The 22,027-nt window shown below is 37.8% G+C and overlaps 1 protein-coding gene across 1 annotated transcript in view; it reads left to right on the top strand.

The window, feature by feature from the left end:
- The window catches only part of cntln (centlein, centrosomal protein), a 131,241-nt gene extending 110,208 nt beyond the window's left edge, over positions 1-21,033 (top strand). Inside the window, exons 19-26 of the mRNA XM_079616070.1 lie at positions 3,242-3,403; positions 5,888-5,985; positions 7,674-7,800; positions 8,024-8,161; positions 8,539-8,724; positions 12,431-12,601; positions 12,994-13,068; positions 20,360-21,033. Of these exons, the coding sequence (XP_079472196.1) occupies positions 3,242-3,403; positions 5,888-5,985; positions 7,674-7,800; positions 8,024-8,161; positions 8,539-8,724; positions 12,431-12,601; positions 12,994-13,068; positions 20,360-20,470 (1,068 nt within the window). The 3' untranslated portion in view covers positions 20,471-21,033. The remainder of the gene's footprint in view (positions 1-3,241; positions 3,404-5,887; positions 5,986-7,673; positions 7,801-8,023; positions 8,162-8,538; positions 8,725-12,430; positions 12,602-12,993; positions 13,069-20,359) is intronic.
- The last annotated feature ends 994 nt before the right edge of the window (positions 21,034-22,027 follow it).

Raw genomic sequence — 22,027 nt, 5'->3', positions numbered from 1 at the left:
CTCTCTCTCTCTCTCTCTCTCTCTCTCTCTCTCTCTCTCTCTCTCTCTCTCTCTCTCTCTCTCTCTCTCTCTCTCTCTCTCTCTCTCTCTCTCTCTCTCTCTCTCTCTCTCTCTCTCTCTCTATCTCTCTCTCTCTCTCTCTCATTATATTGCCTAGGCAGAGAAGACAAAGCTTTTGTGATAAACGGCCAAGTTCAATTAAACCTAGAAGCAGAGTAGTCATACTGTACCACAGCAGAAGTGTCACAGAGCTCCTGTAGTGATCACACGGATGTCATATGCAGTATTAGTAGAGAATGGATCTCTTAGTACAGAGTCTGTGATGTATATTAGATGAGTTGAATGGCTTCTCCCTTCCGTACATGTGTTAGAACTGTGGTTGATGGGTGTTTTAGCAGCACCTTATATAATGCGTGTGTGTGTGTGTGTGTGTTCCTTGTTCTCTCTAAGTGGAACACATGCTCAAAGGTGAAGTGACACTTTCATCAGTCAATCACAGCACATATCCCTGTAGAGCTTCCAGCTGCTGTCTTTCTTTCTTTATTAAATAAAGAATCAACATATTTTTTATTTTATTCAACAAGTGCTCCTACCACAAGCTGGTGCTGTGACACAATAAGTGTAGGTGACAAAAGTGCTCTATTTGTACTCAATCTTAGCTCATGTTGTTACGGATGACCGAGGAAACACACTTAATGTACTTTGACAGGTAAGACACCATCACCTATCTACCCCCACTCAGGTCAGCCTTCTCGTGAAGATGGCTGTCACTCCTTTGAGCCGTTCAGATTAATCATAGCGGTGGGATTACGAGGGCAGTGTGGCGGAACCCCTCCTATCACCATGGAGGAGGGACTTGACAGGCTGTTTGACAGGCCGGGCCTGTAATCTGTGTAATTTGCAGGTGTAGTCCGTGTTTCTTTTTTAGGAAGGGTCGGGATTACCTCAGGATTAGACTCCTCGTCTGACAGTGAGGCTTTCAGGAGCTGTTAACGTTAAGCCCAACTAACCTCCCCACATCTCGTCCAAGTTTGGTAAGGGAGACGAGTGTGACTGGATTCTAACAAGCTTGACAGTTTAATTTACTGCTCCAGGTGACTGACTGGTCATGGCAATTCGTAAATCAGTGATCTGTAGACGTGACAAATCAGCTCAAGCTAATTTATTCTTGCAAAAAATGAAAAGCTAAAAAATATATATATAATTATGTCGAATTATATTTATATAAAATATATATATACTTTTTTTTGTGAACATACAGTGGTTTATAGCATGGGTTTTCAAACTGGGGTCCGGTAACCCCCAGAGGACTGCAAAGGGTTATTGGTGTCCACCTAAAATTTGAGGGGAAAAGACACTAACGCATTTTACTAAATGCATTTTTAGGACTGTTAAAGTTCATGTTTTAACTTATATGTGTAACATTTAGCACATTTTATATTATTAGTATTATGGATTTTTTTTTTTTTTTTATTATCATTATACAAAACAGTTTTTTATTGTTTTATTTTATTTTGACAGCCCTAGTGTAAACATTAACAAAATAACCATTCAAATCTTTATTTTAAAACTTCATTATTTATTTAATGATCTCCTGATAATATTTGTATAATTTATTTTGACTTTAGTAAAATGTCAACATAAATGATATATACTTATTTAATTTTGCAACATCAAATATTTGTGTCTTTATAATATCACACTTAATGTTTCCTGTTTGTCACAGTATAAATGTATATTTTTTTCACAAAAAATGTACAGCACCTTGCAAAAATCTTAGGCTGCCACTAAATTTGTTGTTTACGAATGTTTTAATGACATATTTATTTTTCGATCTCTTTATTAAGATTCAAACAGAAATACAGGAAATATGTAAAAAAAAAGTAACAAAATATATATGTATATATATATATATATATTATTATTTTTAATCAGAACAAACCGGCTTCTTTGAGCAGAAATCTGTATTTAGTGTGACCTCCTGGACTTCTTCCAGTTTCTCAAAGAAGAAACTCTGAAAAACTTCTCATCATATTTTGAAAGTTTTCTTGGCCTTCCAGTCATTTTCCATTCCATTTAGGTTTAAGTGAGCTAGGTTCATGCTATTGTGTAAGTGGAGGTCACTAAATAATTGCCTTTTTAGCCTATAGAACCTATTTTTTTAATACTGTTTTTTTTTTTCATGTTCTAATAAAGAGACTGATAAATAATTATATAGGGTCATTATACCATTGCTAAAACAACATCTAATGGTGGACTTTTGTACAGTACTCTATGTTTTCATATTTATACCTTTTTAAATGCATACCTTTACATTTTTCGAAGGTTATCATCATACGAGGTCCTTGGCATCATCAAATTTGAAAATCTGTGTTTTATTGGCTTATAGGGGGGCAGTGGATGTGTGTGGATGTAGACAGAAAGCCACATGATTCTCCAGTGCAGGGTCATTTATAAACTCTCAAATTATTGGAAACAGTATCAATGCATCTTAGTATGATGCCGGCATGACTTTCATTAGCACAAACCTAAAAAAAAAGAGACAGAGAGAGAATGCTCTATTAAAAGGTCAGAACCCAGATATCAGCAGTTGCTTGAATGGCATTTGAGGTGTGTGTGTGTGTGTGTGTGTGTGTGTGTGTGTGTGTGTGTGTGTGTGTGTGTGTGTGGTGTGTGGTGTGTGGTGTGTGTGTGTGTGTGGATTTGCCACATATGTTATGATAGGTGCAGTAAGAAATCATTATGTTTGGACAGAGGGTGAAGTATCACAACTGAGTGTTGTTAAAAATTCTGTGGTTTTATTCCCCAAACAGGGCTTTGTGTTATTCATTTAGTTCTATGCAGTAACTGTGTGTGTGTGTTACTGAGTGAGAGTGCAATTAGCCCTGGTGCTCAGCTTTCAGCTCTACGCAGTGTTGATAAACTCCCAGAGTGCACTGGGACGAGCCGACAATGGCTCTATTAAGGCTGACAATCAACAGAAAAATGGAGGAATGATCTGCCTCCTTATTAGCATATGGCTTTAATCGGATTTAAGGCTTTAATCGCAAACTCGTATGTAGTCCTGAGCCTAAAAAATGCTCCTTAATAATATAACTAACCAGAAACTGTTTAATCAGACTTTTGCCTTTTTGTTGTGCTGCTCACTTAATTGATATTTATCTGCTCCGTTGTTACGCAGCTGTTGTTAGAGCTCCTACATGTGGATTTGTTTATTCGTTGTTTGTGTGTTGGTGAACAGAAGCAGGCGTGCGAGCTGGCTGGTCTGGAGCAACACAAGGCGTCTCTGCAGATGGAGTTAGAGCAGTGGAGACGTATCCGACAGCAAATACCAGTGAACCCCCCTGCCATAGACCCGGAGCGCCTGCAGGCCCAAGTCAAACAGCTCACTCAACGACTGAAGGTCTCTTACAATTATTTTCAGTTCAATAGGTACAGTTTATACATTTGACTGATAGATTAAAACAGTAACCTGTGTGGGACGATTCGCATCAGTACTAAACAAACAGACATGACAATGGTTTATGAAATCACTGTTTTTTAGAAATATTTTTCTTTATAAAGTGTGGTTCTTTTAGGTCGTTTAACTAATATTTACATTTGTTCAATTAGCGGTCATTTTTATCCAAAGCAATTTCTGAGGAATATAATAAGCATTTCATCACAGGTCAACAATATTCATAGTATACAATACTAGATTTATTAGCAAGCTAAATTATAAAACAAGGTATTTCATATAGTATATAAGGAATAATTGACGACGGGCCATTGAATTGAATTGAATTATTGAAAATGAATACACCTGAGGTGGTAATACCTCAGGTGTGAATTATTATTAAAATATTTCAGAACTTTAAATAATTGTACTATTTTATTATGTAAAGCAGTGGTTTCTAGTAGCAAACAAGAAGTTTCAGACTATTAAGATGAGAAAATGAACCTATTGTTGATATTTGACTAAATAAATTAAATTAAACTGTGAAGTGCAGTAGTGCAGGTGTTTGCTAAAGCAACATCTAATCTTATTTGGACACCTTTTCAGTAAGTTATCTTAGGTCTATTATAATACGATTTGACTGTTCGGTTAAATACACTTATTAAATGAAGGTTATTTTATGAGTGGATGAAACAGGAAAGAAGTGACCTTACTCATAAAAGAAATGGTGACCAATGGCTATAGATATATGCATATTCAAAAATGAACACTTGCATGATGCGCGACGCTCACGTTAAATTAAGTTCAACTTTTAAAAGACGCATCTCGAGATGCTTTTTTCCCCCACTCCACTGCCCGCATCTTGCATTTTTCAAAGCAAAAATGTGTTCTGTGTGAACCAGCCCTCACAGTGTTTTCCTTATTTTTATTTTTTTTTTCTCCTATAAACAAGTCAGTGTTAAAAGCTGGTGACACTTTTGGTGTATAATATCAGCAAACTGATTTATGGGGTCTGGCACTGCTCTTTATATTTCTGTGTTGGGCTCAATGATAGTGTCATGTTCAAGAGACAGGAGAGTGTGTGTGGGTGTGTGTGAAATGCAGTCAGGATGTGTGCTACATAAACGAGTCCTCCATTCCTTTCAACTAAAGACAAGGTGCACATACAAATATCCATCATTCACATGATCACAGGCATCCCACCAACTCAACCTGTCGTCAGAGTTTTCAGACGCTCTGTGCGTGTGCCTCTTACCTTGACACACATTCACAGAGGTTGAGCAAATGTGCCACTAAATAGATCAAAACCCAGCATAATAAGTAATGCTATAAATGATAAATATATAAATATACAGTGGGACAAAAAAATAATCTAAGATTCAGTGACAAATAAGCATGTCTGATGTTAAAAAGGAAAAATCCTTTAAAAATCCAAAATGCAGGAGTCATGTTTTTAGAATTGTAGACATTTTATTTTTGTGGAATTTCAAGCATTTTTTAGAGCCTTTATATACAAAATGTTAATATGAAGGCTCTAAAAAAGACAGAGTTTAACCATTAAGTAAATAAATATGTTCCTTACTTTGAATATATGACTCTGTGTGCATGTCTTATTCATTTAAAAAGAGAAAATAAGCAAATAGAACAAACAAACAAAACGAATAAACAAAAAACTACAACCTATAACCTATTTTTTGTTTATTCGTTTGTTTATTTGTTTGTTTTGCAAATGATGCATTTTCATGTAGTAGATAATTTTTTTATATAATCTAATATAAAAAAACTGACCATGGTAGACATTCATCGGTATCTACAGGGTGTGATTATCCAGGGTATCCTCTCTGTGATTTATTATTGAAACAAAAATTATTATTACCTTGTCATGTATGCTCATAGGCTTGCTGTATTTTACTGACTCTGTTTGGGCCACCTTTGTTTCTTAAAATAACAAAAAAAATTGTTTAATTAAAGAACTAATATTAACTAAAAATGAGCATTTGTTACAGTGTTTATTATTTTTGTTAATGATAGTTTAAAATCCAACTGTTTATCTGAGGTCCATTAAATACTATTAACAGATACAACTTTTGATTTTCATTAACACTAAGATAATAAATGATTTAGAAATATTTTTCACTGATGGTCAACTAATGTGGTAACTAATATTCCAGACTGATACTTTTGAACTTTAAGCCTCACCTTTTAATTTAAGCCTCACACATAATATGTCTAAATACATATTCCTATTTTTGAAATAACTGTATATATCTGGACAAAAAAATGAGGGTCACATCATTGACCTATAAAGGAAACTAGAGCCAATACACGGTACATATGTAGATGTGAAACAGCATCCTCATTAAGCATCCCGATGGCTCAATACTCATAAATGAGTCGTGCACAATGGGATATCAGATGATAGGATAAATGTGTGACTCTTTCTCTCCACAGAGTGCCAGCAGTGAGATGAGCAAACACACTGCTGCTAACAAGAGCCTGAGGGCTCAGTTAGATGAAAGAGATCAGACACTGAAGGAACTGCACGAGAGGTAAATGCGCTCTATCCCCTCTCTTTCCTTCATAGTCTTGAGGTATTCTCACTTCTTCACCCTCTCTTTCTCGTGCTCTGGGTCACTTTTGCAGTGTCTGATTCCACCATGTGGCAGACTTCAACACCAGATTTTGAAACGCGTGAAGCTGGCTATGTGCAGAGATACTAGCAGAGAGAGGAGGTGTAATTTCCTTCCCATGTAGTTATGCACTATTGTCATAAGATGTCTTGCCCTGGGCACCGACTCTGACAGTCTGTTGTGTTAACTGCATTCCATCTCCCTGTCCTTTTTATTTTCTTCCGTTCTCTCTGCGTCACTTGATTTTAGCCCATCTCAGTGGAAAAAAAAACGGCTGTTATAGTAAATAATACATTTAGTGAGGTTTTGCTTGAAACAAGTGCAAAATATCTGCCATTGAGGCAAATGCCATATTTTTTTCCTCTCAATGAGAATTCTTGTTTTAAGAATGTTCACATTTCTACTGGACAACAAAGGCATGGATTGAGAATAGCATTTTTTTATGTGCATGCTAAGGATTATGTGAATGTCACAGCGTGTGTCCGCATCCAGGTAAAGCTCAGAGGTTTCCCGCCAGTCAGTGACAACATGTGAAATCACAGATGAGGAGTCCCTGTGAGCGGTAGCCGCCTTACGCCACGCAGCTTGTTTAAATGAAATACATGTCTAGACGCTGTAAAAAATACATCTGCTGCACTGCCTTCAAAAAAAGTGAATTTCAAAGCATGCTGCCATGTCCTGAGTCAATATCCGGCGCAGAGGTCTCTGCCTTATTCATAAAGGCCTGCCTTTCATGTGCCGCCTGTTGTCTTTCCATATCATAAATGTATTCATCTCCTTTGTTTTCTACTGCAAACTGTGCATCCATGATCTATGAAAGCACTTACAACTGTATTAGCATCCAAAATGCATTTTGAATTAGCAATCTAGCACCTCAACACCAAAGAGACAAAGCGGGGAGCGCGAAGGAAAGCAAACGTTCAAACGTTTCAGCGGGCTGTTCTGAGGCTCGCGCCGGTCATCAGTATCACCATCCCGCTATTCTTTTTGGGCACGCGTACCCCTAAAATAAATGTTATAGATCTAATTGCCATTTGCTCTCTTGAGCTTTGGGAAAGATGGAGTGAAGTGGGGGAGGATGGGTGAAGCGTGGCTGTAAGTCAACAGGAGAAACGGCTTCGTCCACTCTACAGCGGGGTCAATATGGGTTTTCTCATTAATGGCTGTTGGGTAACCTGACTCCATTTCCCCAGGCCACCCAGTCTTATTTAATTTAATGTCACTCCAATAAGAAGCTCTCACATTTATTCAGTGCATTTGCTTCAGGCACTCTCTCTCTGGAATTTGAGGATATTTATTTAAAAGGACCTTTACTCATCATTACAGCAGCTCTGGTCAAGGAGGCAGTCCGTAAAACAGCCCTCAAATGTTAACATATTCCAACACTTTTATATCCCGGAGATGTGTAGATGTTTAAACTATTTAGGAGCAAATCTGGTTACAAGACTGCTGGCATTTTATTTGTTTTCTCTCTGTTTAATTATTAATTGCCATGTGTTAATTTTTAAAGTGAGTGAGTCCACATAAAAAATGGTGGTTTGTGTCTGAAAATGAAAACCAAAAAAAAAAAAAACCTTAAATGTTTATCTGAATGTGTTTGCGTACAGGATCGGTGTTTTAGAGAGGGATGTGACGATGAAAAGGCAGCTGGTGGAAGATGTCCGGAGCAGACTAAAGATTTGCCAGGACTCCGAGCGGAGCCACAGAGCAGTAACTGAAGACTTGGAGAAGAAAGTAGGTCCTGCTCGAACAACACATACTGTACTAGCCATGGCAACAGCCTTGGAGCAACCTGGAATTAATTATTCTCTCTGCCGTTATTGATCGCGTCACTCATCCAGTCTCTGAACTTCCTAGACTTCCACATTTAACTGTCTGTTTAAAAATATTGAAGTAATTGAAATTTCGCTCTTAGTGACCCCAGTCTAATTTAATAACAATTGCTTTTCTTTGTTAGATAAAATCTCTCTCCGATGAGTCAACTAACCGGAAAGCCCTGGTCGACTCTCTGAAGAGAAGATTGACCGTTGCCACCGCAGAAAAAAACCAGCATGAGACAACCAGCCAAAAACTCAAAGAGGAGCTTCAGAAAAAGGTTTGAGAGCTTTGACTATCTGCATCAACCATATTTCCATCACACAGTAATTTTAATGTCACTTTAGTGATATGCTCTGTAAATGAAGCTGAAATCCTGTTTCAGCTTATCCTTCATTGTCTTGCAAGAGTTGTTGTTTTTTCTCTCTCCATTATTCACCTAATTACCATTAGTCTTGTTTGATGTTTGGCCTCAATTCCATACTTTGCCCCAGTTTCATCTTATGCTATTGATCTGTGGATTCATTCTATAATTTTACTAGATATCTGTACTGTTATTTATCTAAAGTGTAATGTCCTAAATCATGAAATAACTGTGAGAATTTATAATAGTGTTTATTTGGGTGGGATTTCTTATTTCTGTGTGCATATCCCCAGGAGCAGAGAGTGACCGTCCTCCAGGCGCGGAGAGGCGAATGTGATCAGGCCATGGCTGAGCTGGAGCGGACTGCGTCCCAACAGATGCACGGTTTAGCCGAGCAGAGCTCTCAGGCTCTGGAAACACTGCAGAGAAAACTCACCCTCGCTGAGACTCAGCTGCACCACTTCCGCACATTCACTGAGGTATTTGAACTGTCCGACTTATAGTTTGTCATCATTTTAGCTTTAGGCTTTTCAAACTTGGTATTAAGATCCGTCTTGAGTAATACATTCATATTATTACTTGTGTAATGCATAGTACTGTTTTCACCTAACATGTTAAATGTGTATCCTGTGACCATTTGCAATTCTATTTCGCCGAGAAAGTCTCTGTTTTTATGAGTAATAATATTGTGTGCGTGTGTTCTGCACATTTCATATTATGTTGATTTCAGGCATATTAAAGAAGTGCCAACACATATTTTCTGTATTTTTCTTTTTTACAAATATTTAATGGTTATTTTCTGTGTAACCAGCTAAATTGACAGGTGAGGAGGCAACCTTTGTTATCAGGACAGATTAGGATTTCATTACAAATGCAGTGAGGTCATTTGCGTTTTCAGCTACCTCTGAATGTGATCAGATCACGATACATTTTTTACACCTGTATTTACACTCTCCGCTTGTGATCAGATCACCTCAAACAGATCTTAACGTGTAAACGGGGTGTTACATCTGAGGTTTGATCAATATGCAAACCTTACAGAAAAAGATATGGATTCCATTCCAAAACTACTTTGCAAAAAATCTGTCGTCAAAACCCAGACTGTTTTGTAGCCTGTGGTTTCGTGTAGTCAACATAGTTAACCTGTAGCTGATTCCTGCTAGTGTGTTAATGATGGTCCCTGTAGACGGCCCAGCTCTCTGGCCTACATCCCCCCTGTCATGGATTGATGAGCTTTGAACATGCCATCCTGTCAGGAAGCTTCAAGAGGGATCTTTTGGGATGATTATAATGACATTTGGGGATCCATCGAAGAGCTTTGTTTGAATTATGCAAATGACCGTGGCCATGAGTAATTGATAACATGTAGTGTGTTATAGTGCAGGTGTAACGGAGAAAGGATTGCATGCTTTTAATTGTCTTCTCAACTCGAGGAATAGTTCAAATTGCATTAAATGCTTATTGCGCTAATAAAGACATCTTTAAGACAGCGTGTTAGATTAGTATGACACAGAGTCATTAAGAAACCTCATTAACACGACTGTATCCAGCCTTTACTTTGTGTTGCTGGTAAACATTTACTTCCCCATTCAAATGGTGTGGAGAGTGAAAAATGGCAAATGTCACAAAAGATTTAAGATAAAGTCTAATTTATTTTCTCAGTAATTTCCTCCATAGTTTATCTTCTAATACAATCCAGCGTGGTTTAATGCAGGTAAGTCATTTAAAGAGGAATTTTTCTCCTCGGCTCCTCTAATCCTCTTCCTCTGCGAGGGAACTGGTAAATTGGCCCTGTGGCTAGGGTGATTGTGGGTAAGAGCCCTTCTCCTCTTGGCCCCCATCACACTATCCTGCAGTACGGTTGGCTCTCGAGAAGCGGTCAGGGGAGCTGTGCAGAGTATGTGATAAATTCGCTTAATCTCTTTCCGGATTTTTCTGTGCGCTGGGCTTAGGTCAATTGAATCTACCCTTTGACTAGTGACAGTGAATATCTATTAAGCTTTAAATAAAGTCATAGGCTCTTTTGACAGTTTGTTGATGAGCTGGGCATTCCTTTGGAGAATTTTCAATGTTTCTGGTTTAATAATGTTTATGTAGTGTATGTAAATGCAAAATGAAAGGGGAGTAAAAGTTCACATTGACCAATTTATCTCAATTTCACAGGAATTTTCCTCTATCGCCAACAAAGATTATTTGCATTATTTGATGATTATTAACTCTTTACATTTTTACTCTATACCCTATTGCTACATAGTGCATATTTGTATAACAGTTTTTAGACTGATGAATTGTGAATTTAACCACTCACCGTTTATCACAGGGAAATTTTATATTTATCTATTGATTGTAACGTAATGACAAGACATTCTTTTTTGTTCGTATCTGTTGAACACACAAGTATATGATAAACAATTACTGAATTAAATTTAATTTTTGTATTTTTGCAAATTTCAAGTAAACAGATAAACAAATAAATGTCCTGATATGGTTATTGAAAAAAGCTAAATTGAAATTATGGGAATAAAAAATGGCCCCAGACTATCAGATTTTTATAATGAAGTAAATCACTTTAGTAAAATAAGACCTGGTTTTGAAATGGCTGTTTTTAGAATGCCAGTGGAGAAGCGTTGTTTTGTTTGTTTGTTTGTTTGTTTAGAGTGTTTAGTGATTTGAAATTGAAATATTCCCTAATCATTTAGTTCAGTATAGTATCCCAATCTTTTATATTTTAAAAAGGGTACGACTCTCCCCCAAATAATTATATGTGGAATCAGGAGACCTGGATATGGATATCAAAATCAGACAGAATGGGTTGAGAATTATTTCCTCACTGTTGTCTATACTATAGTCTATACTAAGTATATATTTGTATTATTGCTTACTTATTATTATTATTATTATTTATCTTTTGTATTATTCGCTCTGGGGCAGGGTGTGTGAAAGAAAATAGAGGAAAAGAGGAATGTTGTTTATCAACACATTTTGTATCATTTTTGTAGTTTTTGCAATTAAAGATATTGAAAAAAACTGTTTTCTCCCTAACAAATAATAATAAAATATTATGCCAAAAGATAAGCAGTGAAGCAGCTTTGTTATTATTAGGGAAAAAACTGGAAATGAACACTCTCAAGACTGTATGTCAAGGTCAATGAGTCTCTTAAAATATCTTCTTCTTCTTCTTTTTCTTGGCAGCAAACTGCACATTTACGCTCAATTGCAGCCTGTTAAGTCACCTCTGCTTTGAAGTACATCTAATCTTTTTCTCCCCCTAATGTACATAAATGAATGTTTTTAGAATTTACACCTGATAGAGACATTTGCTAGTTAAAATGCTTTAGTTCCTAATGGCATTGCTGCACATTCGCAGTGTGTGAATATGAGGACGCAAGACTAACCTTTATGTAATCCTGTAGCATCCCCTGAAATATAATGAAGATCCATTTGAAGTATTTATGATGGAGGCTTTATGAAACAAATAACGGTGATGGGGAGATGTGGGAAATGGAGCATGCCCCAAAGAACTGTGCTCTGATCAACCGCGTGTGATTGCTCTCACTTATACTTCTGTGGGTTAACCTGGAATCACACACACACACACACACAGACTGTCCATTCCAAGGTCAGGTTTTCACAAGGCTTATGGGGAATGATACAAGAGATTATTGCTACGATCAATAAGCTGAAAATGAAACAAAGGGGAGCTCACTTTATTGACTTTCTCATGTACAGTGGCAGCTTTAACATTTAATTGTCTCTCAGTATTTAGCAACAATTCCCATTTAGCTCGCTCCTCAACGGGCGCAACAAAGAATAAGACCCAACGTTCCCCACCGCCATTTTAAGAGCCTCTCGTCTCCCCATTATTTGCCCTCTTCTGAGAGCTCCTATTATAATATGTGCCATACAAAAAAGGAAGTAAATCAAAGTGTGTGTTTTTTAGCAGCTTGTCGTCTCTTATGTGCAATTCCTCTCCAAATCAACACGAGAGCCTTCGAAATTTCAGTGCATCTTGCATCAAAAGTCAAGAGCATTCGGCTACTCGTTCAGGCCGCTCCCAATTTGACGAAATCATCCCTAACATTGAGCTCTTGATCACACCACGTTCTTTACACCTTTAGCCATTGTAGATGTACTGTAAGAGACTATATGTTTATGCTAAAGTCTATTTTCACCATTATTTTTAAGGCCCTGGCTAATGAATTGGCACAGAATGTGGAGGATGCTAAAGCCCGTTTGAGGAGGAAGAAAAAGAGTGAAAAAGAAGGAAACAGAATGTCTAAATGCTCACTAGTGAAAGCAGCATCTATCCTCAACATGACAGAAACAGACCTGGTGGACATGCTGGACACAGATGAGGTCAGTATTGTGGGAAACAAAAGATAGTTACATGTAGAATAACATGTATTACAAATGAAAAAATAATACTCGAATTGAAAACCCAATACTCAAACAAACATTCCAAAAATGTATTTTTTATTATCATTATTACTATTACTATTGCCAACCAAACATTTATTTGGCATAATTTGTACTTTTGAATATTCTGATGAGACTTGCCAATAATGTACACATGGGTGTTTAAAGTACTTTTATTTTATTTTTTATTTAATTTCCAAATATTTAAGCTGGGCTGCTTTTGAGGTCATCCAGTGACACCGTTGCGCTCTTACACACCCACACAAAAGAAATGTAGAGTATTTTCTTCATGGCTTTTAACAGCATTTCCGGCCATGTTTTGTGATTTGCAGTGTGAGGAGGCGTGTGTGGGTCGTGGGCCAGACACAGATTGGACTGAACATGTACAGCACATCCTTCAGCAGCAGGTTTGATTTCATTAGCAACTAAAAAAATAATATTAGTATTCATATTTTATCAATATACATAATTTTGTTAAAGTGGTGCTTTAAGTGAAATCGAACGTTTTTTTTTTTTTTAACATATCCTGCAGATTTTAAAATGAACATATTAATCTTTTAAAGGCCCTTTCACACCGTGAAAAAGCGCAGCAAATTGCAGATGAATGGTCTATTCATTGGTCTATATTTGTCGGGCTGAACATAAAGCAAAATCAAGGTACAATAGATGGTGCGCCGTGAACGCATATTTCAGCTGCTCTGCCATCTGGCTATCAGAAGAACAGGAGCATGAGAGGCACTATTACCATTACTATTATTTCCGCAATAATTTCACAAATTGTGACGTTTAGCTAAAGTAAAGTAATTTCCCTTGTGGAATTTAATCATAAAAGGTCAGAAGCAAAAACATTGGACCATAAATTATATCTCAATGAGTATTATTTAATGTATCATTTCATTATTAAAGATTTGCATCATTTGATTTGATTTATTTGAGTAAATACTCAAACTATAGAATATAGAATCTTCTAAATAATTATTTGTGCAAGGGAGAAAAATGTTAAATAAATGTACCTCTGTCCTAATTATCAAATATGCTGATAGATATATTTTTGTCAGTACAGTCTAAACAAATTGTTGAACCTAGTTCACACATATTTGTTATTTTTTCCCCACTTATTTTAAAAAGGAACTGTATGCATTAACTACAATACAAATCATTCATATTTTAAAATGAATTAATTGTAATATTTTGACAATCTTAGATTGTATTAAATAAAAAAGTAATTAATGCAAGGTGAAGAAAATGCACATATACAATTGTAGTGAAAGAATGTGGTTTCTTGTGGGTAATTGAAAATATGTGCAGAATACAGACAAAAGAATATTGATGGGGAGACTGAATGTTTGAGTAATATTTTATGCAAACCTACTAATTATAGGTTATGCGTGTAGTGTAAAGCGAACTGCAAACATTTAATTTAGAGTCATTTTCAGGCTTGGGCTCAACATGTGTGGAGTGTGAAGAAGACTGCTGCTCCAGTGTCCAATTTATAGTGCTTGAGCACCACCAAATGTTCTGATATGTGTATCTGCATCAACTCTAAAGACATGACCCAGAGCTGGAATCCTACTGGTTGGTGCGCTTCATAGCTAATGGGGGGAGTGGGGGGGGGGGGGACAATACTCACCAAAGAAAAACTTCGCTCCCGGTGTGAAAGGCTCAATAAGAAACCGTTGTTTCAATATTCAAAATCTAGTTCACACCAAATATTCATGTTATTCATTTTATGATTGACTGAATTAGCTCCCATTCTCCTTATTTCAAACTTCAGCCTATTTTTACATACAGTATTTGTTTGTTATGAATAATATGAAATCTCTTAGCAACAATATCTAGGAGATCATTAAAGAATTTATGATTTCTGCTCTCTGTGTGTATGCGCATGTTTGGATGTCAGCCTGAAACGTGCATCTTGTATGATTCACGGGCTCTGGCGTGTCACTACAGCGCTAGTGGCTTTGACCTTTGACCTCTGTGACCTGTCTATACCCAGTCTGCACATCTCTGCCTCTTGCCGCTGGACACTTTAGAGGACTCTGAAGACTGCCATCAGGCAGCTCAGTCTCTCTCCCTCCTTTTTTCTCTCTCTTTCTTTCTCTTGCTTCCTCTGCTGGGCTGTAAGACCCCGAAGCAGCTTGTTAGTGGTGGGCCAAGTATTGATCTGGCAGGTCTGTCGATGCAGGGAGATTGAGCCAAGCTCCACTAGAGACTCTCCACCAGCAGGCTGCTATTGACACACTCGCATACATACACGTACACACAAACAGAGCAGCGGCCCGCAGGAGACTCTTCACAGGCAAGTTGCTATCGACGTTTTCTCGGCTCGGCCGACACGACTGCTCGCTGTATGACAAGGCTGAGACCAGCCTGAGTCCCCAGAGAGGTGCGCTGACACCGACACGGTGACCCGCACGTTAGTTTTTCTTTTCTTTCAACATGCTCATCCTGTTTTTTTTTTCCACCCTCCGTCTCCTAACGCGTTCCACAGGGAGGGTGGCTCTTCCTCTGACTAGTGATCAAGCGAGTTTATTGGCAGGTGTGTTTTTTAATGTTTTTTTTTTCTTGGGGGGGGGATAACAGACGACTAGGTCAATGTTGCAATTTGTTTATGTTGTACTAGCATGTTTTTACCCAACCCGGGCTCATTGGAAAAGCGCGCCTGTGGCAACATTTTTGCAAATTGATATTACGTTGCTGCTTGCACTTTTCACAACACTTTCAAAGGGAAAAAGGTCCAGTGAGTGGCGCCATAATCGCGTTCCATTTTATCCGCCACGTTTTCATTGTTTCATGTATCATTTTAGAAATTAAATTAAATCTATTGAATGTCCCTAAAAGGTTAACGCTCTATCACGTTTAAATAAATAACGTACCACCTACAGTACACTAAACCCAACCGATAGTTTTAATGCATTTACTGAACCAACCCTGCAATTTTAACTTGCTTTACATGTCTTTGTGCTCTTTTATTATGGCGTACCCGAGCACCCTGCCATCGCAGATGCTACAGTATGTGTACGGAGCAAGTTTACTTCGTCAGAAAAACCATACATGCGGAACTGGTTATGTGATGTATTGTTTACAAATCATGCACTGTGGTAATAGCATTTTGAGATTGTTGTATTGAGTAGTATAGCGTAGTAATGTGCAAGGAACCACACAAAAAAAGTATATTACCCTCATAATAATAATAATTGTGTGAAAGGGAATACAAATTGCAGGTGTTTTAATGCCCTCTAGTGTCCATTCCAGCTGCAAACGGCAGTGAATTGCAGGTGTAAGTACATTTTGAGAGTTTGGAGCAAAAATGTAGGTAGCGGCACGTTTTTACAATGAGCCCAAGTTGTTTGATCTTCATATGATACTCCAAAGCCACTGGCTATGCAAAGTCTCATGTCAGTACCACGGCCTTTTTGGTGAAATGGTAATGTGTGTGTGTGTGTTACCTAAGCGAGGTCTTTTCTCTCGCCTGTCAGTCTCTGTGTATAGCGTGAGCTGTCACTGTCAGCCACTAATGGCGGTACCACTGTGACGACTTCTTATTACTGCTGTGGCCCTGTCAATAGCACAGCCATCACTCCAGTGCCACATGTCAACGTAACAAGCTCATGCATGTCAGAATAATGTTGGGACTCGGTGTGCGCGTTTTGAAGAGGTGCCTTTCACTCTCATGTCATTTTATCTGCCTGTCTGAGTCGCACAGGAAAGGAAATCGCACAAAAGCTTACGGGCTGTTGCTTCTGATCTGTTGCCTTTGCCACAGCGTGTTTCTGCTTTGCTGACTTCAAATAACATTAATGAACATATCTCTCTCTTTGGATATCTCTCTTTTCCTCTTTTCTTGCCACAACGTGCTCCAAGCACCTCTAAACTCATTCCCTTCTCTCTTAATGAGACAACAACACTTCCACACTTGAGGGTCACAACCTGGGAATAACATCACCAACCTATAAGCATTTAGTCCACAGTGCTCCCTGCGGCTTAATGTGTCAGGCCGTGAATAACCCATCCTATGCTGAGTGTCCACCCGCAAACCCTCATCTAGCCCAGGGACCCCCATCGCCCAGTAGCAGTAGACATTTAATTGCTTGCGTTTATTTGTGGATTCCTAATTATTGACTAGAGGTAAATTATAACACCACGGCCTTTATGAAGAGATGGAAATGACTGTTCGAGCTAATGAACTGAGCCACCCATGCCTCTAGTCATTTATCAACCACATTCATCTCGGCCTGACAGCACACAGTCATTTCAGAAGTCTCCATCCTCGTATTATTTCATGACCAGCAGAATTTGGATTGTAATGTCCACAAATTTCCAGCTGTAGTATTTCTGTTCTGGTAGGGTTGCGCTGAGAAGAGCTTTTCCAGTTTGTGTGGACTGACTTCATCGTGTGACCTTATCCGCAATGTTTTTTTGTTTGTTTGTTTGTGTTTTTTTAGACATATTGGGGGAGGCTTGGTGGCACTGTATAGACTTAATTGAATTGCTGCGGCAATTAATGCAGTGACTGAAATGGGCAGAGCTGCAGCCCACTGTAATCTTTGTGTCAGCTTTCTTTTTATATATATATATATATATATATATATATATATATATATATATATATATATATATATATATATATATAAATTTGGCATCCTTTAATTTGTGCAAAAATATAATGTAGAGAACAGAAAATCTACATGCAATGACACCTGTTCTATGATGAGCATGTTTTTAATTTGGGGTGGAGGCTATCCGTGTTATTTTAGTGTTCGTGTTATAGTATTTAATCATATTTTGAATTAACTTTATATATTTTCAGTATCATCTTCATTTGTTTAAGGTTTTGTAATTTTGTTATGTGCTTTTGTCATTTTATTAGGTGTTATATTTCAATATATATTTCTGCATAGCTTTCATTTTTTTTCATTTTTATTTCAGTTTTAGTCATTTTCATTACTGACATTTCAATTGCCGAAAATGATTTTAGTTAACAATAATGATTAGTTTTAGTAAGAGATGACAAGCCAAGGGCCCTTTAAGTTAAAAAAATCAGCGCGATACAACTGTCATAATGAAAAAAAAACGTAATTAAAAGAATCAAATATTACAGACTAGACTACCTTATAAAGTAGAAAACAAAAATGAGCAAAACAGCCTCACTGCTTGTTCATTTTTAGAAAAACTTTTTTCAGCAAAATCCCAAAACAATCATTCTTTTCATAACATTTTTTTAAGAGTAAGATGTACAAAATTACACTCGCAATTGAAAACAAAGTTATGTTTTTATTTTGTTTACACCACAGTCATTTAATTTAAACTTTTCTTTAAAATGGTATAGCAAAAATTAATACCCATGTGAAATTAACATAAATACTAAAAGTACATATATACTAGCTTTTGCTTCTTTTTATTTATTTATTGTGGAACCTTTTATTTATGATCATCCTCTTTCCATATAATGACCGTCACTCCATATGCATTCAACAGCACTAGCAATGTCAAGCACCAATGAACCTAACGTGACAGCATCGTCAACAGACCACTCTTCTCCGAGTGTGATGCTATTGTTTGATCCTCATTCTGCTCCCTCCCCTCCATCAGTTCCTAATGAGAGAGAAAGGGAACAAAGACTTGGGGAGTGCTCCATATTTATTCTACTGTGTATTTAGGTCAGATCTACCGGCTCAGGTTATATAGACCTGACGATGTAAGAAACAACATTTAAAAAAAGGAGTTTTAATTACAAGTATCTGTGGCCCCAAGTGTCCAATTCCCTTTCATATTGGTCTCCAGTGGCCTGAAAAGGAGAATGGAGAAGAGAGGCATTGCAGGGTGGGTAATTACTGGCACAGAAGAATAGATTGGCGCTACGCTTGATTTTCTTACCTGATCTCTTGTTTTCCCACATGTGACACATTCATTATCTTCTAATCAAATGCAGACTTTAGTAGGTCTTGGGTGTTTTGGTTGTTGTTTTTATTTTTTATTTTTATTCCCATGTTCAATAATGTTGATTTAAAATTAATTTTGTGAAGATCAAAGATCAGAAAGCTTTATATGATCATAGAATCCAATGTATTTTTTGGGGGGGGGTTCTTTTTTTTTTCTTTTTTTAATCCACACTCCATGGTGGTCTGGATGGGGGAGAGTTCGGCAAAATGCGTTGAAGTGGCATCGGAAGAGTTGTTTGCCAACAGATTTCAATATTTCTTCTGCACCTGAGTAGGACATGCCAGAGGAAACGGTGCTTTGCAGATATTTGCCTCAACCTGCAGCGTCACTTGCCGTCGATTTCCCAAAACATTTAGCTGATTGTACGCGGATCTACTCTTGGTTTGCGCACAGACTGGCCCCACAAAAGCTACTCTTAAGGCTGATAACAAAAGGAGCCTGATCAACCCATTTAGAGAGAGTATCTGTGGGTGTGTGTCTTAGCGGGATGAAGCTCAGAGTGTATTGCGACTGAGCCTGTAGCTTCGCCCCAGGCGCCTTCACACTCTATGAAACCAGCGTCACTTAATTGGACTATAAAACACCTTCATATTGTTGCAGGTTCCCCCCCCCCCCCTCTTCTCCTCGGGCCAGGCCAGTCGATTCCGAATCAACTCCTGGGTGTGTTAATGAAAACGCAGCCCAAAAGAGAGCTTTGTTGAATAGTGAACAGCTCACCAGGGCTGTCCAAAGGGAGGAGATTACCTGCTAAAGCAGCTGTTACATGATAATGACAGAGTCTGCCGTCCCTGTGGGCCTGTTTGAGCGAGCGCAGCCAAGATGTGACTTAGGCCTCCCAGGCTAGCGTGGCATCAGATGCCGTAGCGTTTCGGTGTTTCTGTGCAATAAAATTGGACATTTTTAAGAGTAATTAAATAATATCACATTCCTTCGCCATAACCCCTGCAGCCCTTTCCTCTGTAGTTGAAGTTTAGCACCGCTCAAGTGGGCTTTTGATGAAGTCAGGACGGAGACCGGCTTCTTCTCCAGTCTACCTGCCCCAGGGGAAAACACTGCTCCCTCTCTCCCTAATGAGACTTTCTTTCCTCTTCATTTGCGATGCATCTCTCTTGCTCTTGCGTTTACACATCTCTCTTTTTCAGTCTGACACTCAGGATTCTGCTGGAGTTAAGACCATTTATTTTTCTGTGCGAAGTCGCTCAATGAAGAATATAAAAAATGCATGTTACTGTGTGTCTTTTAGAAAAGTTTAATCCAATATTTATGGATGATGCAGGCCTTTGATCCCCAGTGCTAATTACCACAGAGTCCTTGAGAAGGTTTTGGGTGGAAGAAGAAAGCGAAGTCAGAGGATAGGTTAGCGCTTGGGCTTTAGCGCAGAGCAGACGCACACACTGCGCGTTTATCATCCCTCTCTCGATCCTTGCATCGCCAGGAGCAGTGGCAGGCCGTGACTGGCATGGCAGCAAATCAAACCTCAAAACAATCCCATTTACTTTTTGAGGAAATGTGTTTTCCACAAAATATCCTCTTCTGGAGATTGAAGAAAAGCCTCCGTGACCTGTTCCTCGAATTTGTTCCTTGTCATAATTAATCAGAGTGTAGAACTTGAGTTTCATCACAGGTTAGAGACGTCATCAAAGCCGAAAGACACCCCGGAGAAGCTGTCTGGTGTCAAAAAAAAACGCACAGGAAAAAAGCCTCTCTTTTCTTTTTGACAGGTTTTCCTTTCTTTCCCCCTCTCTCTCTCCCTAGATCCCCTCTGCAGGCCTGCTGATGGACGCCATGCTGGTGAAGATGAAGGAGGGCAAAGTGCTGACAGAGGAACTGGCTGCACTTACAGCTGCAGTCAGCAAAAACGCCTGACCAGAGAAAAAAAAAAAAAGACTGAAAGGGAGCAAGAGACTGTGGAACTTCTGTAAGATGGAGTGTGCCCTGCATGGCAGTGGAGGCCCCTTGTCTACGCAGTACTCCAGCCGTTTTCTGCTCTTACCCTCTTGTAGCCCTCTGCCGCTCTCAACAAACTTTCAGATAAATGATGCAATATAAAGTGCTCTTTGTGATTCGCCTCCGAAAAAAACATTGATTCCTTGGCAGAAAAGATGATTCAGGACTTGCAAACCAAACGCACCATTTGGTTTGTTATTTGAAATTTATAGATTTCAGAAACCACTGAGAAACCAGATTTTGAGGAGATTAGTTTCTTTATTTGATCTAGTGTTTTGGTTGTATGTAAATTATTGCACTTGATGTTTTGACCCGATTTGCCCATGAAGAATATTTGAGACACATTGGCATGATATGTATACGTAGCCAGCAAACCACAGTTCACTCCATCAAGGCTAAAGAACATTCAGCAAAATAATCCTACCAAAACATGTATTAGAAGAATATTTTCTAAATTAAATTGTTCATTTTCTTCAATCATCATCTTGCTCGTCTCTTTCATTTGTGATTGCTCAGTTGGATCCTTCATGGTGGGATGATTTTTTTTAGCTAATTCGTTTTTGTACACTTCATTTTCATTAGCGTAAAAAATAGCAAGTAGTTTAGAGCTAAAAAGAATTCGTTATTGCATAATTATCAATAACCTTGGACAATTTTAAATATAATTATGATGGTGTGTATATATTATTATTATTTTATAAGTTATATTTTGTGACAGTGAGTAGTGGATCAACCATTTAAATTTCTTAATAGTAACTAAAGACAGATTTTATGAGATTTAAATTAATGAGAAAGTTCCAATGAACAAATGGAAAAAAATGTATTGCATTGGATGATGGTTGAAATAATTTGCTTGTATGCAAAATATGGTCATCAATATAACTGAGAGTGAGACCCGACCATTTTTCAATATTTCAATAATTCCAATTCAATTTATATTTTAACACTGCATTTTCCAGTTGCATGAATGTAGTGCAGATAAGATGTAAAACTCTGCATATACAGATTGATGGTGGCGGGTTGCAAAAATAGATTTATTCAAAATTTTCAGTTGCATAAATACTGATGTGCAGTTCATGTTTTAAATGTGAAATTATATTACCTTTTCTGAGATATTTTTATATCTGTTGTGTTTTTGGGATAAAATATTTTAAGACGCATCTTTATATCAGTTGGGGAAAAAATCTGTTGTGAGAAACCAAACCATGCTCATATTTTAGATGATATATGATTAAATTTTCTCCATTGTTATTCACTCTTCTCCCCTTTTCATACAATTGGAAACCTTGTAACGCCATCCTTTCAAAAAATTAACTATAAGAATTCAACTTTTTATCTAATCAGTTTTATGCTAATGATGTCGTTTGCATTTATCTTTTTGTAATGAAGGATTAGCCCAAGACTGTCCTAAGCATCTCAGGGACCAATTTATCTGCCACCCTGGATCGGAGGGCCCTTGTGGTTAATTACCATTCG

This window comes from Phoxinus phoxinus (genome assembly GCF_949152265.1).
Source record: "Phoxinus phoxinus genome assembly, chromosome: 6".
Taxonomy (NCBI): Eukaryota; Metazoa; Chordata; class Actinopteri; order Cypriniformes; family Leuciscidae; genus Phoxinus; species Phoxinus phoxinus.
This window is presented reverse-complemented; position numbering and strand designations above follow the sequence as displayed.